Below are 19,022 nucleotides of genomic sequence, written 5' to 3' on the forward strand. Positions count from 1 at the left end.
CCATTCTGCTGTGGTGTATAGGGACTTGTTTTCTCATGTATTATACCACTTTGCTTATAATCTTCAAATTGCTTATTTATGAGTTTGGTTCCATTGTCACTTCTCAGAACTTTGATTTTGTTTCCAGTTTGTGTTTCAGTCAGTCTCTGAAATTCCAAAAATATGCTTACTTTTAAGAAAATACACAAACCTGTATAAGTACAATCATCCTGGAAAACTATATACAAATTGTGCACCTCCAAGAGACAGTTTTCTCATCTATCCACTCAAATCTACATGAATAAGTTCACCAGGAACTTTCAATCTTGATTCCAAATTTGAATTAAAATATTTCCTTTTCATCTTGCCATACTGACATGGTTCACAATGAAGATTTTCAACTTTCTTCATATTGAAATGCGGTACTAAGATCAGATCAGCCATATTCTCGAGACTACTGAAATGAATGTGCCCAAGTGTCTCATGCCAGATCATGGTGAAATTCAGGGAAGCAGGATTTGCCTGTAGTGCATCTTGACATTTAAACAACATTGGATAACACTGATTGTCCATCTTAATTCCTGCTGCAATTAGACCTGAACTGCAAGCTTCCATTCTCTTGTCATCAAAAATAACTTTCATTCCTCTTTTTGTGACTGCTCCCACTGAAAATAAATTTACCTTTAGCTTAACAATATATAGCAAAGATACTGAGTCGCACATGGCACAACAAAAAGACTCTCACAAATATTACAATTGTTATATTCCATCCTGGATTTTCCGTTGCTTGACTTCTTTAGCTTAGGAATTTATAATGCATATTCCAAAGTGCAAGGTTGCCATTTAGCCTCAACTAATGACAATACTTCAGCTAAACCAGTCCCTTTTGCATTGACAATTGAGTTATCTCCAATTTGAGCAAATGAGTCATCCGAATGAATTGGCGTAAATGTGTTGAACCCCTCTTTGTGTGATGTCACATTTTTTGATGCAGCACTGTCAGCTAACCAAATGTTTTCACGACCTGGAGCAAAAACATACATATGTTCTGCACTCAAAGCTTGGCGCTCAGATGTGTCAGTTTTCGTATTAAGTTTTGCTAAAAGTTTCCTGCACTCAGATTTAAAATGGCCCTTTTTGTGACAGTAATGACATTCAATGTCTTTTCTGCCGACCACATTAGACACACTGTTGTCACCAGTATTTGAACTGAACTTGTGTGTTTTTTCCACATTAACTTCTGCGAAGGCAGTTGAGTTTTCATCACATTGTAAAAGTTTTTGTTCTTCTTTCAATAATCTTAAAGTCAAATTATCAAATGTTTGTTGCTCTTCAGCAACCAAGTGCCATGCAGTTGAAAAAATCGCAAACTTTGATGGCAGACTTCCCAAAATTGTAGCCATTTTGTCAAATTCAGTAACAGGTTTCCCAAAATCAGCTAATGCTTGTACCAAGGACTCACTTGACTGATGTGCAACTGTGTCTGTTGGCAACATTCTGTAACCAAAAAATTTCTGCATCAATGCCATTACCTGCAGATCACTGTTCATGAATATTCTTTAGTCTGGCCCACATTTCCACTTCATTTGTGCACATCATAACAGATTGCAATTGGTCAAATGCCATCGCAGTAGACAGAATGAGCATCGCCTCTCACCAGCTCGAGTTGGCCTCGGTTTCCCCTTGATGATATTGAGCACTTTTTCAGCACGAAAAATAATTTGCAATTGATATTTCCACAGCTGGAAATTTTTACTGTCAAATTTCTGGATACTGTACATTTTCAAATTATCCACCTTCGTGTAGGCTGAATGTAACACTCAGTTCAAAACAAAAATGAAGGTTTTCCACAATAGACGAGCAAAATATGATGGTTTCAGAACTTGAGCATCATGATAACGTGAATAAAATTCCTATCAAAAGCAATGAATTCACAGAACAGAAACGGATACTGTATATATGTGTTTGACTGGGTCCATAATCTGATGTCTTTAATAATGTTTGGCAGAAAATCACAGAGTGAAATACAGTAAATTGGAGTAAAAATAACTTATTGCTCCTTTCTCTACTGAACCAAAAGTTACATCATAACCATAACAACAAAACAAAAAAACAAAGCTATAATTGTATAATGTCATGGAATATGGCTGCACTCAGAATGAATATAAATATGTGGCATACTCACAGCATGAAAACTGAAAATGAAGCCACTAAAAAAGAAATTCAATACAAAAATTTCACTGCTGTCAACATAGTTCCATGACAAACGGAGAACTGCAATTCTGTAATTTCAGATTCTCACTAGTGGCAACTTTGTTAGGATGTGTGAATGTGAATGCTAAAAATGCAGTTGCCAGTAATAATAAGTTGTATGGTGTTTGTGCTAGTAAAATGCTTTTTAAAGATGATGTGGATAACTACAACTGAAATAAAGATCCTGAATATGTTCCTGGATGCAAATGCAGCTAAAAGATTGTTGCTAATTGGGTATCATACAGGGAATAGCTCTTTAAGCAAATGAACAGTATTAAGCTGTGGACAGTTTGAATGTTAAACTGTTTCCCTTGCCATTGTTTACGTGGCAGCATGATAATAGATTTATTAAAGGACATCCTTAACATTGTTTAAATGGTATAGTATGGTGTCAACAAAATTAATTTTATGTTGCACTGAATCATTGATAATATGTTGAAGTTATTACACTTCATTACTACAAAAATTGATGTATAAATCTTTATATCATAAACTGAAACAATTCGAAAATTTTAAATTTATGTTGTTGAGAAGTTTCCCAGTAATGTACCATTAACTTGCCCAGCAAGTAAACAATGATAAGTCAATGGTAAATCATATTGGGTGCAATCAGTTTGCAAGTAAACAATGTTGCGTACACCGTGGCATATTTTTAAGAACAACATTTTGGATAAAATTCATCATTTTAAAAATATGTCGTTACTCTATAAATATTTGAAAACAATGACCAATCTGAATAAAAAAATCATAGTGGATACACTGAAATATCATATTTATGAGATTTTATTGAAACCTGAAAGTGCCATTTCTCAAAACTTCCAACTTGGCCCTTACCATTAACTTGCCAGCAAGTAAATAATGATAAGTCAATGGTAAATCATTTTGGGTGCAATCAGTTTGCAAGTAAACAATGTTATGTACACCATGACGTATTTTTAAGAACAACATTTTGGATAAAATTCATCATTTTAAAAATATGTCATTACTCTATAAATATTTGAAAACAATGACCAATCTGAATAAAAAAATCATAGTGGATACACTGAAATATCATATTTATGAGATTTTATTGAAACCTGAAAGTGCCATTTCTCAAAACTTCCAACTTGGCCCTTACCATTAACTTGCCCAGCAAGTAAATAATGATAAGTCAATGGTAAATCATTTTGGGTGCAATCAGTTTGCAAGTAAACAATGTTATGTACACCGTGACGTATTTTTAAGAACAACATTTTGGATAAAATTCATCATTTTAAAAATATGTTGTTACTCTATAAATATTTGAAAACAAAGACCAATCTGAATAAAAAAATCATAATGGATACACTGAAATATCATATTTATGAGATTTTATTGATACCTGACTGTGCAATTTCTCAAAACTTCCAACTTGGCCCTTGCCACTGTTTAGCGCCAAAGTTAGTAGTTAGTAACTTAGTTAGTTAGTTAGCTTCATGTTCCATGGATCATTTTGCACAGTAAATTGTAATGATGTGGAATGAGTCATTTTACATTACAAATTAATTTGGGAATATGGATACATGCTGAACATTTATAAGTTCTCTCTCTCTCTCTCTCTCTCTCTCTCTCTATCTATCTATCTATCTCTCTCTCTCTCTCTCTCTCTCTCTCTCTCTCTCTTTAAACATAAAAATGTGAGTTAGTAATTCCTACCCACTGCCTTTCACACATCATAATAATAGACGTTCTTCCACAGAATAGAAGGAGTTGTTACAGAGACACTTCTTCAGTTTGTTATCAAATTTTACTTTCCTTTGTGTCAGACATTTTATATCACAGGATAAGCGATCAGAATGTAGTGTTGTGCATCCCTTTTTGTGCTAAAGAGAACCTTAATTTGAAATAATGAATGTCATTTTCCCTTCTGGTATTGTAGTTATGTACATCATTGTTCCTTCTAAACTGGAGTGGATTGTTCACAGCAAACTTCATGAGGGTCAAAATACATTAAGAAGCAATAGTCAGAATGACCGAACCCTTAAACAGATGTCTACAAGATGACTGTGGGTGAGCACCAGATACTGTGCTTTATCCAATTTAAATATAGACGCCTAAGAAATTTGGAGTTTCCATCCTGTTTATTATTTCCTGAATATGTTGTGTCTTTTTCAAAATTGAGGGTAAGACCATTTGCAGAAAACCAATCAGCGACCTCTTAAGATAATTGTTTACCATTTCTTGTGTTTCTGTATGAATTTTTGAACTGATTACCATACTAGTGTCATGTGCAAATAGAACTAATTCTGCTTGTTGTATATTTGACAAAAGATCATTTACATATATGAGGATGATTTCTCCCCAGTGAGAATTATGTCTCCTCACTATATTGATTGAATTACTGAGTACAACATTCTGCATTCTTTTGGTTAGACATGACATTATTCACTGTTTACCTATACAATCAATCACATAAAACTTCAAATTTTGTAGGAGAATACTGTGATTCACACAGTCAAATACCTTAGAGAGGTCCTATAAAATTCCAACCAGCACTATCTTCTTATTTAATGCTTGTAAATTTTGGTGAGTGAACATGTAAATAACATTCTCAGTAGATCACCACTTCTGAAATCCAAACTGTGATTTGCTGAGGATGTTGTTACTAAGGAGAGCTATTATTCAAGAGTGTATCACCTTCTCGAAACTTTTGGAAAGTCATGTCAGCAGTGAAACAGATCACAGCATATTGAAGTATCTCTGAAAAATCTGTGAATTAGTTATGCATTATATATTTCAAATAAGACTGGGCTTATTGTATGGAAACAAATCCTTAGTATTCTATTGGAAACCTCATCAAAACCAGATAGCTCTTATTTTTGAGAGAATGTATAATCTTCATAATTTCAGAAGGAGAAGTTGGTGATAGATTCATGTGATTGAATTTTATGGGAATTACTTTTTGACATACTGCTGTGATTTTTCTCTTGAACTGTTTGTCCCTAAGCTTTCTACTGTATTTAAGAAATGACTCATCATTTATAGTCCTTCCTTTCAGTCCACTAGTGATGTTATCCTCTTCTATGGCCGGTTGTCCTGTCTCTTGTTTTGCTACATTCCATGTAGCCTAAAGTCTGTTGTTGGAATTACTGATTTCTGACACTGTGTGTATGTTCCTTAATTTTTTAATAAACTTTCTTAATAATTTTGAGTAGTTTTTTTATGTGCAACTACTGCAGGATCTACTTGTTCTTGCCAACAGATATAATTCCCTTTTCCTTTCATAAAATAATTTAAACTGTTTAGCAGTCCATGGTATTTTTACATGGCTGTTTAACATCCTGTTTGATTAGCTTATGCAGAAAGTTATTTTCAGCTAATGACATGAATTTATCATGGAAATGATGACTGTATAGCATTGATGGTGCAGAGTTCCCATCAGGGGAAGCTTGCTGTTGAGTTGCAAGTCTTGTTAGTTCATGCAACATGAGCAACCTGCATGCCGGTGATGATAAAATGATGATGAAGACAACACAGCACCTATTCCTTGAATGGAAAATTCACCGATTTGGCTGAGAATAGAATCTGTGCCCACTGCATGGCTGGTAGATGGGCGGATTACTCAGCTGGGAGGGTGGATGGAGTAGATCAAATTTAATGATAACATTTTGTTCATTATAAATTTCATCCTAGCTCATATCTTGTAAACTGTTAATAAAAACATTAGTACTGAAGTCATTAACTATTCTAACTGCTTTCCACTAAGGAGTATCCATACTGTAAGGCACTTTGTTATTTATGCTACCTAATTGCGCATCATGATCAGAGAGCTTATTTGTTCCTGGGTAGACAGTTATTTTCTTATTTTGAGCTTCACCATAAAGGGCCCTGTGTCAGCGTGTGGCATGCAGCCATCAGGGCTCAGAACATTCCACTGTGCTACAGAGTCAGTTTGGCTCATTACAGGGCATGGGAAAAATAAGCATTAGATGTCCTCACATGGGTTGTGATAATGAAGATATTTTCAGTTAAATAGGAATAACCAAGGGATTTGGAATTCTAGGTGCCATTTGAGTGCTCATGGCTGTGACACATATTTTTTTAATCATTGCCGTCAAAAGTGGAGTAGTTGTGGATGGAGATACAATTAGTCATGAAGACTCTCATCAGATAATCATTATTGTTTGTATTAAAATTGGTGGATCCATTGTCTGCAGTGATTACAATCAGATCAGGATATCTTTGGAGATTCAACAACAAAGTAGGTGCATTATATGTTGCAATATCAAGATACTTCAAAAAGAGCTGCTCCAAGTCTGACATTTTGATATGCCTCTTTGGAGTATTTTTGCTGATTTAATTAATTCTTTATTTTTGCTTCAAGTTTTTGACAATGTGATTTTATCTGAGAATGACTACATATTACTTTACATGAATGAGAGTGGAATATATATCATATGCTTATGTAACTTATGGGTACTTTTGCACTCAGATGAACTTCTCCAGTTCATAATTCTTCAGTGTTTCTTTGGAGATCCCTTATCATACAAAATGCAGTAACACTATCACTCTAAAACACAATCAACAGCAAGTAAAAATTAGTTGCCAATCAGATGAGAAACAAGACTTGTAAATCATTCTATAGTTGCCATTAAGAATTTGTACATTGCTCACATACGATACGGACTTCATAAGTGACAGGTATGCTTTTTGAGAGTTATGAACATGTTGCATAATTAATTTCTCATTCCCATAGGAAATGATAGTTCTACTTTCAATAGTTTAAATAAAGAAATAGAGAAGTACTTATTATTCTATGGTTGTGTGAAAGTTGAAAGATAAATTTTGTCATGTATCACAAAGATTGTAGAAGTTCATACACAAGAATAAAGGATAAAATCTTTTTGTACCCTCCAGCCATGAAATGTTAGAGGCCATATTTTGTCTTGTAAACAGCTATAGGAGTAGGAGAGTTTGGAGAGAAGTGTGGAGGTAGGGGAAGAAGTGTAGCCATTCACTTTACAATCAGGGGAGAGGATCAGTATGGAGGAAGAAATCCTTAGCTCCCTTATACATAATAACCACTATACATATGACATTTTGTGCATTGTATCAAGCATCTAGCAAAGTATGCTACACTGTGAAAAGCAAGCTTTCTTTTTTGAGATGAGTTAAACACAGAATGTGTAGTGGACTACAAACCATTTCATCATTCATTTTAGCACAAATTGAATACCAACAGAGAGTTAAAACATAGCATTTACCCACCAAAGGCCATCCATATTGAAGTGCCACTTCTGGGACAGGAAAGTGCACTGGGCCCCGAATCGAATCCACATGGTGAATTAATGATGAGGGTTCTTGTGCTGGCCAAGCGGGATGTGGTTTTTAGGTAGTTTCCCACATCCTACTAGATGAATACTGGGCTGGAACCTGAGTCCTGCCTTCGTTACACACTTCACAAACATTTAGAAAATGTTGACTCTTTTTTTTTTTTTCATGAATAATGCTACACATAGATAGTTGGGGTGCACATATTCCATCCCAGCAGGTGATAAGGTGGTGACTGGAAGCTCTGACCACCCCTTAAATTAAACATGCCAGATCTGTTAGTAACCATGCCAACCCTTCACTGATGCACAACAAAAGCACAATATGTTTCAAAAGGAACAGGCATATATTAATATTTGTTAGTATGGATCAGTCCAAAGAGAAAACATATTTTATAAATAAATGTTACATTGTTAATGATTTCCAAAATACAGCTATTTGAAATACATAGCATTTATTATGTTGATGATTTAAGTGTGTTTGTTGTTTGCAGGTTTCTCAATGATTGTTTGTGATATTGGTGAAACCTCAAAGTTTACAATAATAAAATGCAGACAAAACAATAATATGTTGTTAGCTTTTAAAATACTTGTATGCATCTTAAAGAAACACATAGACAATATCTCTTCTTCACACAGCATATTCTTTCTACAGAAATTGTAAAATGCATTGAAATTGCTAGTGAAATCCTTGAACCTCATTTGTAAAGGGATAATAACTATAAAAGTGATTATTTAATTTACTATCATCAGCATCATTCCTGAACATTTCAAATAGGTGGATCATAGAATACATTGAGGCTATTTTGTATTATGGTTTCCTTTCAGATTGGTAGTTACCAGTGTATCTCAATATGTGCCAGTTTGCTCCTTAAATATCATGTATGTGCTGAAGAAAATAGTTAATGTTGAGGTCTTCACTATTAAGTTCCATTTGGGTGATGCACACTGATGTAATGATGATTCCCTGATTGGAATTAAGGATACTATTTTGACAGCACAAGTTCATGTATAAGTTTAGTTCTAATAACAACCGAAAGATTGTTCATGAGTGCATGAAAGTAACAGAAACAAAATCCATTAGTGTGATACTGATTCTGAGGGAAGCTTCACCCCAGGTGACTCTAGAGTGGCATCTGTGAGGGCCACTCCATGTGGTGTACTGTAAAGCAGTGCAGGGTCTGTGCAATGTAGAGTGGAGCATCGGGGCTCGTCTCAGTGAGTTCCAATTGATAAGTTATGAGTGTAGCCAGGATCTGGCCCAGAAGTGAATGAGTGGTGGAACGCTACTGCTGGAGGCTGTACTTGACCTTAAGTATTGGAGTTCCCTCAGTTGATGTGTGAGGTCCAAAAAGATAGGGGGAGGGGGGGGGGGGAGGGGGGGGGGGGTCCAAACCAGCTGCCACCCACCCCTGAGAACTCATCACCTGAGGTTGTGCAGTGGCTGTTGCCAGCCATGGAATGTGATGGTGGAGTTGCTGGAGGCACTGGGAGATTGGAATTGACCATTCCAACATATGTACCAATTAGTGACACAATGTTGGCGGGTGCTGAAAAACCTGTGGGCAGTGATCATTGGCTGAGAGTGAAGAGGAAGCAGGGTGCTATAGGGCAGATGGAGCATGTGAGGCGTGCAGTGATGCACATAAGGAGAGCATGAAGAGGGCATTAATGTAAGATGGAGGGATCAAATACAGTGGAAAAGTAGTTGGTGGATATGAGGTGCACCAGGGCACCAGAAGGAGCTGGCTAAGGAGCCCCGGGAGCAGGAGAAAATTCATTGCCATAATGGGCACAAGAGCACTGGAACAATGAGACTGAAGGATGGCTGAGGGTGGCAGCAATTGTGTCACCACGGCATATAATAGTGCTGGAACAATTGAACAGAGGAGGACCAGTGGGTGGTGGAATGCAGATTACTGCAGTGTGCATAGGAGCAGGGAAAGAACCAGGCTGGAGTATGGTCAGGGGCAATGGAAGGATCATCAGCATGGATGCATAAGAGTGGCTGTCCAGCTGTCAAGTCATGGTGCTATGTGCAGAGAGGCAACTATGGCTTTTATGTCATAGATGCAGTGTCGGGTACAGCAGTAGTAAATGCAAGTGGAGTGCCAGAAGACATATTATGCTACCCTCAGGAAGGAGGCCAGCCATGGCTGTATCCTCATGAGAAAGGTGCAGGAGGACAGAAGCAGGATTGGGATTGCAGCAAGAAGGGGCAGCAAATGGGTGGCTGGTGATGCTGGCTGCAGCAAGAACAGAGGTGTCAAAAGAGCCAGTTGATGTGTCCTAGGCTATGCCTTCATGAGGAAGGCTGGCCATGACTGCACCTTTGTGGGGAAATATTAGTGCTATCTGTAATCAGTGTATGGCAGAAATACAACAGTTAATACTGTCAGTCCAACAGCTCAGTTTAAACTGCCACCCTTCCAGTAACAGCAAGCTATCAATCACCATCTGATGTCTTTTCCAGTGTCTTGCAGGTACATATCATTAACTCATAGTAATCTTACTATCCTAGTGACATTGAGAAAATTTTGCTTCTGATGAAACTATTGTTATCAGTTATTTTCTTGCACTACCTACATGTATAGCTATCTAGCTCATTACATGGTGACATTTTCCTTTAAACTTGTGCTGTTGGTATTTTTTTTTACCCTATTATAACAAACTCTGCTGATAATTCTAGGAAAATGGTTACATATCTTTAGAGGGATAGAGTTTATCTTTCAACATGCTGCATAACGTGACCTAATACACTCCAGGCTATAGTTTTATCAAGACAGAATGTTGTCAGAAATCTGGTAGTACACAATGTTTATTTGCAATTTACACTTGATGCAAAAGTGGCTGGATCAGTTACTATACTCAAAACAGTAAAGCAGGGATACATTAGGATCTATTTTTCATCAGTTGGTTAAAATGCCATGATCTCATCAGTAAATCAAAGTTTAATGTCCAAGAACATATAATGATTTTCAAAAATGTGGCCGGTGTGTTTAAACTGAATGTGCTGGAGAAAATATTACATTCCTTTGCTACTATAATCCACAGTGGCTATGCAACACTCTAGAAACTTGAAAAGAGCAGACAAATACTCAAGATGATGGCACTTTAGCTACCTAAAAGTTGGCCTATGCAGAGAAACAATCCTGCCAGCACATTGATATTAGCCCCTAGATTATAATTTTTTTATTATCTACTGAAAACAGGTTTGAATTTACATTACAGGGGCCAAGGAGAAACTGCGCAGAAAAAGAGAAGCAAAACATGACAGTCAACCATTGAACAATGAACTTAGAAAGGTATGTTCTGTTTTTCTTTCCGGTAATTTAAATACAACTTATCCATTCATTATTAAGTTCATATTTCTGGAAAGTTGTGTGAAACTTAGGTTGTTTTATTTGTAAACTTTTGCACAAGTTGTATGTTTACATACACTTTGCATACATTAAAATTGCATTAAAAGTTACATTACATTGTTTTAAATTAATTAACGCATGTAAGTAAGAGCAGAGTTCTGCACCTGAAGCACTAATCTGTAGGCCTAATTTTAGCAGCTCATAAGTAAAGGAAATTTGTATAGCATAAAGTTTGTTAAGTGATTTAATTCTATTTTTCAAGTGTGTAATCTGTGTTGCAATTCATGATAAGTGTGGATGTTGCCTTTCAGTAATTAAGTGAGAGTGGCATCTGAGGAATGTGGGTTGGAGTTTCACTTCAGTGACTGTAGTGGGGAACTGAATGGGGAGCTCAGTGAGGCTCTCTCATGGAACTGTACGCTCTGCAAGAAATACAAGAGCTTGCTAATCCAGAGGGGAAGCTCTGTGCCTTTCAGGCTGAGTTAGAACATGCAAAATTTGAGCTATATGGGTTGAATAGACAAAAAGTGTGGATACAGGGTAAAGGTAACAAGCAACATCATCTGCATTTGAACTTACAGTATCAAATAAATTTGACTTGTTACCAGATATAGGACGGGAAGAGCCTCATCAATCTGTAGGTCACAGTAGGGTGCAACAGACTTATAGAAAAGAAATTCAGCATAGATTGGTACCAAAAGAGATTTGGAAGAAAAAAGCCTTGGTGCTGGATAGTAGTGATGGAAGGGGTGTAGGACAGATGGTACAAGACAAATTACAAAGTGATAGGGGGCATAGGGAATTTGTGCAAAGATTTTGGCAAAGAGGATCAATCATGTTATTCTGGTAGGTGGAGTGGGGAACAGCGTAACTAAGCACAGTAATTACAGCATTAAGGGTGATCTGGATGTAATAGGAATAGCAACTATGCACACAAATATGAGTATTGTGGGGGTCCTACAGCACCATGACCAACCCTGGGTTAACTCTGATGTGAATCATGAGAACAGTGAGTTGAGCAGGCTGTTACAGATTGAAATGAAATGTCATATGAGAAAAGTGCCTGTTGCTACAACTTGGAAGTTAGCAGGCTTGGTGGAGATGTTTGTTACTCAGAGATTTATTCTGCCTGACTACCATGGTGACTAAACCAAACATTGTGGTATGATTGAAAATAATTTTTATTGTTGTTGCAATGTGTCAGTGCCAGTGGTTAGTCACTTGAGAGCAGGAATGCCAAACAAATTACATTAATTAGGGCATGCAGTAGGGTAATCGCTACCTAATGTTTGTTATGTGTCATGAGCACCATAAACTAGGGCCTGTATACTTCACAAAGATATGTTGCCCTCTCTCAATGTAATCTCTTATGCAAAGAAACAAATAAATAAAGCAATTCTATAAATAAAAGGGTTGAATGTAATTAAGAAAACAGATCTACCATAATAAGTGAAATGTAATTGAGAGGCATGTTGTCCTCTAATGAAACACGTTACATCTGCAAGGTTTTGTGGGATTACTGAAGAACAGGATGTCAGAAGTCACCAGAGATGACATATTGTAAGATCTATATAGACCTTTACAGGTCAGCTGAAACATGGGATTTTTTTCCAGTGCTAATAGTATTGACTGAAAATTATCTCAGTAGTACCAGCAACCGATAAGAAACCTACAACAGTAAAATTTGTACTTCAGTTTACCTATGTAGGTCAACTGTAGAATAGGATGCTCATGTTAGTAAAGGAGAAAACTTGTCATATGTAAAATTTGTATCTCATACTGCAGTTAAACTATATAGGTCAACTGAAGAATAGGATACTAGTGCTAGCACAGGCAAAAAACAGTGACATAAGTAATATTTGTATCCCAGGTTACTACCTTCTTAGTTCAACTGAGGTAAAGGCTGTCAGTGTTGCACATGTCACTTTTCTCGTCTTTGCTAGCACTAGTATCCTATTCTTCAGGTGACCTATATGGGTCATGTGAAGTATGGGATACAAATTTTTGATATATCAGTCTTTATGCCTTTGATAGTACTAGTATTGACTGAAAATTATCGTAGTAATACTAGTGCTAGTGAAGGTAAAAAAAGCGATGACTGTAAAATTTGTATTCCTGGCTGCAGTTAACAAACCCTGCTTCAAGCCTTCCATATTTATAGGAATAGATAAATCCACACCTTCAAAAAAAGGCCAAAAAGTAAAAATTGTCCAGAATGAAAAACAATTTTTCCAAAATATCTCAAACTCACTAAGAATGAAAATGAGTACTAAATGAACTGGAATGAACAAATGATTTAAATTAATACAAGCATCAAAAATCATACACAATGTGTAGCCTTTCTTTTAAAAACACATTCATTTATTTCAGTTTACAATGATGACACCTCACTACAGAAGATAATTGATTTATTATCTATGGCTCAAAAATAAAGACATTAATATCTATGGGTAAACTATGATGTCGTTGGTCAAAGCCGATGGGTTGTAACCCATTCTTCAGTTGACCCAAGATTGCTATAACAGTAGTACTTGCTGCATCCGAGAGTATATGAATGACAGAGTACCGACACATTCATAGTTCATGTTCATATTATTCTTCACTATGAATCAGGACCTACTATGTAGATAAATTTGATATAAGTTAGCCACTTATAGAACAGTATGTCTGGAAGTGCATAGAATTTGGATACCAGTTTCACTCAGAGTAATTGTAAATAGTTAATTTTACACTGCCACTCAGGTCTGTTAATAATGAAACTACAATTTCACTCTCTAACCCACACATTCAAACATGAAACAATGAACAGTTTTTGATGTTGCTGAGCACCAGTCATACAATAATTTTTAAATGAGCACACCACCATTTGACTGTATTGTTGTTTATTTAATTATTACCTATGTTTTGGCCATTTTCGAGTGACTGAGTTTATAACATATATTGCAACATCAAACTCAAAATTTGGCCATAAATTAAGAAAAATATTAGCTCCCTACAAAAGGCCAGATTTAACATCATCATCTTGTAAAAAGATCAAAAAATAATAATAGGAGCATCTCATATTTAATAAAAACAGGTTTATTTTGGTATATAAAAGATGAACACTTGTACTTGAGAGTGGAAGGTGGGGATAATATATACAAAGCCTACACCAGAAGGGGGATGGAAAGATAGGCAGGTTGAGCTTCTCACAGATAACAAAGGGGGGGGGGGGGGGGGGTGGTCGCACCATCACTGGTGTCGGTAGAGGTATCTGTTTTCAGTTAGAATCAGGATTCAAGCATCTTGTTTTGAAAGAAGTCAAAATAATACAAAAGCCCCACAAAATGCTTAAGAATGTACAGGAAATCAAGATTAGCTTAATTTCATCAAAATATTAGAGGACTGAGTAATAAGGTAGAAAAGCTTGTCTCTTGTCTGTTTGGAAAATTTAGTGAGGTATGTAAAGATAGCCATCCTATGTCTACTGAGCACCACATAGTCACAGGGTTAGGTAAGTTACATGTAAAAAGAGTACAGTCCAGCAGCTTACTCATGTAGAAGTAATATGGGAAATGGAGGAGTTGTAACATATTTTAAAACAGATCACGAGTTCAAAAACATTGAAACAAGTAGATTTTGTAGTGAACAGCTCGTGGAAGTGTGTGCTAGTGAATTAATATTGAAAGATACTTTTGTTCATTTTTAATTATAACTGTATATAGATCCCCACTGGGAAATTTTGAACTTTTTATTAGGAATCTGGATTCCTTATTGTGCTATCTGTCGGACAGCAGCAAGCAGTTAATAGTCTGTGGTGACTTCAGTCTAGATTTTCTAAATGATTCTGATAGAAAGAATGATGTTTAAACCTTATTTGGATCCTACGATTTAATTTCAGTAACAAACTTTTCAGCATGGGCATATAAAGACAGTTGGACCGCAACTAATAATGAAATTACAATGAAATCCAGACCAATAGCTGTTTACAGGCATTGATAAATACCAATGAGGACAATTGAAAATGTGTGCCACGACCGGGACTCAAACCCAGGACCTCCTGCTTACATGGCAGACACTCTATCCGACTAAGCTATCGAGAACACAGAGGATAGTGTGACTGCAGGGACTTATCTCTGGCATGCTTCCCGTGAGACCCACACTTCCAACTTACTGTCCACACACTACAGATGCAGGGCCCCTGCCCATGATACTTATTACTCAGGGCATTCAATCTACTGATTCCCGTAAGAGTTTGAGCAATGTGAGTGCATCCCCACTGAAGAAGATAATTGGTTGGTAAGCCTTATCTGTATGAAGATGGTCTGAAAGAACAGATACCATCTTCATATACCAACTAATAATGATTTCTATAGTGAAGCTCAAAGCAAGAAAATAACTATTTACCCAGTGACAAATGCTCTCTTGATTCATGACAGTCAGTTAGTTGGGATAAAAAACATCCTGCCCTGCAATATGAATACTCCTCAGTGGAAATCAATTATAATATTTAATGACTCCACGAAAAATGTTTTAAGATAGTTTACAAGAGATGACCTGGAATGAAATTTATAATGAACCAAATGCTAAAAAAAAATTTAATCTATTCCATGATAAATTTGTATCATTAGTTGAAAATAGCTTTCCACATAAACTAATCAGACAGGACATTAAACAGCCATGTAAAAAACCATGGATCACTAAGAGGGCTATAATACCTTGTGAAAGGAAAAGAGTACTGGGTTCATTGGCAAGAACAGGTAGAAATCCTGCAGTAGTTGCAAACTCTGAAGAGTACTCGAAATTACTAAAAAAGGTTACCATAAAATCAAGAAACATGCACATAATGTTAGAAATCAGTAATCCCAACAACAGACTTAAGGCTCTATGGATTGTAGGGATACAAGAGACAGGACAGTCACACACAAAATGCACTACTGAACTGAATGGACAGGCTATAAATGGTGAGTCCTAGGTAGCAAACATATTTAATAATCATTTCTTAAATACAGTATAAACATAGGGAGAAACAGTTCAAGAGAATAATTACAGCAGTGTGTTGGAAAAGTAACTCTCATAAAATTCAGTCACACCAATGTATCAGCAACTCCTCCTTCTGAAATTAAGAAAATTATGCATTATATCAAAAATAAAAGCCTGTCTGGTTTTGGTGGTTTTTCCAATAGAGTAATAAAGATTTGTCCCCAAATAATACGCCTGGTCTTGTCTGAAATATACAGGGTGAGTAACGTAACACTACCACTGGAAACACCTTCCAAACCACAACAAACACTGAATAACCAGTTCCACATTCCAAAAGTGAGGAGAGGAGATGTTGTAATTGGTTAACACAAACCATTGAGAAATGCAGAGACGTTTGATTTTCAATGCATACTTATGCTTTTTAAAATGGAAACCCACTATTATTTTTTGCACAACTGAAAATAGAAAGAAATATGTAGGTTGGAACTTAAATAGTGGCAACACTGCTGTGGAGACACTATGCAATGGAATCTACTGTTATCGCTGATAGCACCCATTGTTGTTGTTATGTTACATCTGAGGAAATGGACTCGCCCATCCCATGTCATTGGCGTGTGCACAATCGAGGGAAACACAGTCACTTGTGAGCAAGCGGTCTAATGTAATGGTGTCACTATGTTTTCGAAACAGTAATAACGGAGTTGGATCAAGATTGAATGTGCCAGAGGTTTTACAGTGCAACAGTGTCATCAAGGTCTTCAAGATGTGTGTGGGGAATCGGCATTGCCATACAGGACAGTGGCATATTGGGTAAAAGCCTTCAACGAAGGTCAGCAAACTGTGGCAGACATGCTCGGGCAGGTGTCCTAGTGTCTCTGAAGAAGAAGTGCATGCTGATGCCATATTAGAGGACAGTGATCAACGACATATGCTTCATGAGCTCACTCACAAAACCAGATTAGCACGTATGACTGTGCTTCACATCCTGAAGGAATGCCTGGGCATGTGAAAAACTGCATCATGGTGGGTTCCGCATGACTTGACAGAAAGGAATGTGTTACGATGCACTTGGAGCATTGTGAGCATGAAGGAGAGGCTTTCTTATGCCATATTGCAACACTGGATGAGACATGGTCCACATTGTACGAGCCAAAACTGAAACGCCAATCCAACGAATACCATCATTATGGGTCGCTGCAAAAGTCAAAAGCGCATCAGAGCCCCAGTATGGTGAAAGTTATGGTGATTCTCATTTATGACTGTGATGGTGTTATCCTAACGCATTAAGTTCCTCTACGGCAGACTGTCAATGCAAAGTATTACTGTTCATTTTTGGAGCATCATCTGTGACCAGCTTTGCGAAAGAAGCGGCAACACTTTCTGCGCAAGCCACCCATCATTTTGCATGACAATTCACCAGTTCAAGTTGTGGCTGCTCTGTTTGGTTGATGGGACTGAGAAGTGCTGTACCATCCACCATACACCCCAGACTTAAGTCCTTGTAACTTTGATTTGATTCCAAAGATGAAGGAACCACTTCATGGCATTTGCTTCAGAACTGTTCCTTAGATTCAACAGGCATTAGACCGCTCCAATCGCACCATTAACAGAACAGGCTCTGCTAATGGTATACTACGCCTTCCACATGACTGGCAATGGGTTCTACACAATGCTGGTGACTAATTTGAAGGACAGTAACAGGTGCAAACATGTAACTCTTTTGTGTTGGTTGTGAATAAATAGTTGCCACTATTTAAGTTTCAACTCTCGTACTTAATCAATGTCGTTTGTTACAGTGTAAAATATTAAGTACATCTACAGTAATTTGTAACATAAAGTTGATGCTTGAAATCTCAGATGTTCAGTCGCATGTTGTAACAAACAAGATCTGTAGGGGTATGTTTATGAAGACTATGATGTTTACGAGTTTGGCTGCATCATGGTGCTCCTGCACATTATGCAACACAAGGTGGATGGATAGAGCGTCTGCCATGTAAGCAGGAGATTCTGCGTTCGGGTCCCAGTCGGGGCACACATTTTCAGCTGTCCCCATCGAGGTATATCAGCAACACCTGTCAGCAGCTGAGGGTTTCAATTAATTATCATTTATTCTAGAGAAGCTGCATGATCATCAGCGGTATCTGTTCTTTCGGGAACAGTTACTGTCTTCATATGTTTTTTGATGTGTGTATTTTGGATATTCTCATTGACTAGTGTCATGTGGAATAATGTTCTGGAGTAACTATCTTTAAGAAAGAAAGTCTTCATTGCTCAAAAATGTGCTGTGAGAATAATATTTTGTGCTCACCCATAATCATCTTGCAGGCATCTGTTTAAGGGAGTTGGGCATTCATACTACTGCTTTACAGTATATATATTGCGTCATGAAGTTTGTTGGAAACAATCCACTACAGTTCAAAAGTAATAATGATGTATGTAATTACAATACCAGAAGGAAAAATAACATTCATTACTCCACATTAAGGCTGTTTTTAGCACGAAAAGGGGTGCATAGTGCTGCAGTGAAAATTTTTGATCACTTACCAAGTGATATAAAAACTGACAAGGTGTCTCCTTGACAACTCCTTCTATTTCTTAGGAGAAATTGTGTTATTGTAATGTGTAAAAGGTGGTGAGTAGGAATTAATAACTCATCTCTGTGTTTATTTAAGAAAAAAAGCCAAACCTTATAAATGCTGAGCAAACAGCCATCATTACAAATTAATTTGCAATTTTTATGTAAAGTGACATGTTCTGCATTATTAGGATTTATCATGCAAAATGATCCATGGAACATGAAACTAGCTAACTGACAATGTTATTGTGCCACTAAATCTGCTGAAAATAACAACTGTTTATCCTAGTTTCAGAGCACAACTTTTTATAATCTGCTGCAATTTTTATTTAACAAACAGCTCACAGATGTAAAGCAGGAAATAGGAATCACATCACCACCCTCCCAAAGGCAGCACTAACATCTTCCTCCTTCCCTACTCTGCTATCCTTTCTACTCTCCATTTCAAGCCTCTTCTGTACCTTCACTATCCAACCCAGCAAAGATCACTGCTCTCCTCAGATGCAGTCGCAGTTGGGCCTTAGTGCTCGGTGATGACGGTGGCTATGTGCATATGAGTTATGCATGTGTGTGTGTGTGTGTGTGTGTGTGTGTGTGTGTGTG

At 37.0% G+C, this 19,022-nt stretch overlaps 1 protein-coding gene across 1 annotated transcript in view; it reads left to right on the plus strand.

Moving 5' to 3' along the window:
• The window catches only part of LOC124619798, a 424,654-nt gene that overhangs the window by 265,692 nt on the left and 139,940 nt on the right, over positions 1-19,022 (plus strand). Inside the window, exon 22 of the mRNA XM_047146390.1 lies at positions 10,752-10,825. Coding sequence (XP_047002346.1) covers positions 10,752-10,825 — 74 coding nt within the window. The remainder of the gene's footprint in view (positions 1-10,751; positions 10,826-19,022) is intronic.

This window comes from Schistocerca americana, chromosome 6, assembly GCF_021461395.2.
Source record: "Schistocerca americana isolate TAMUIC-IGC-003095 chromosome 6, iqSchAmer2.1, whole genome shotgun sequence".
In the NCBI taxonomy this organism is placed as follows: domain Eukaryota; kingdom Metazoa; phylum Arthropoda; class Insecta; order Orthoptera; family Acrididae; genus Schistocerca; species Schistocerca americana.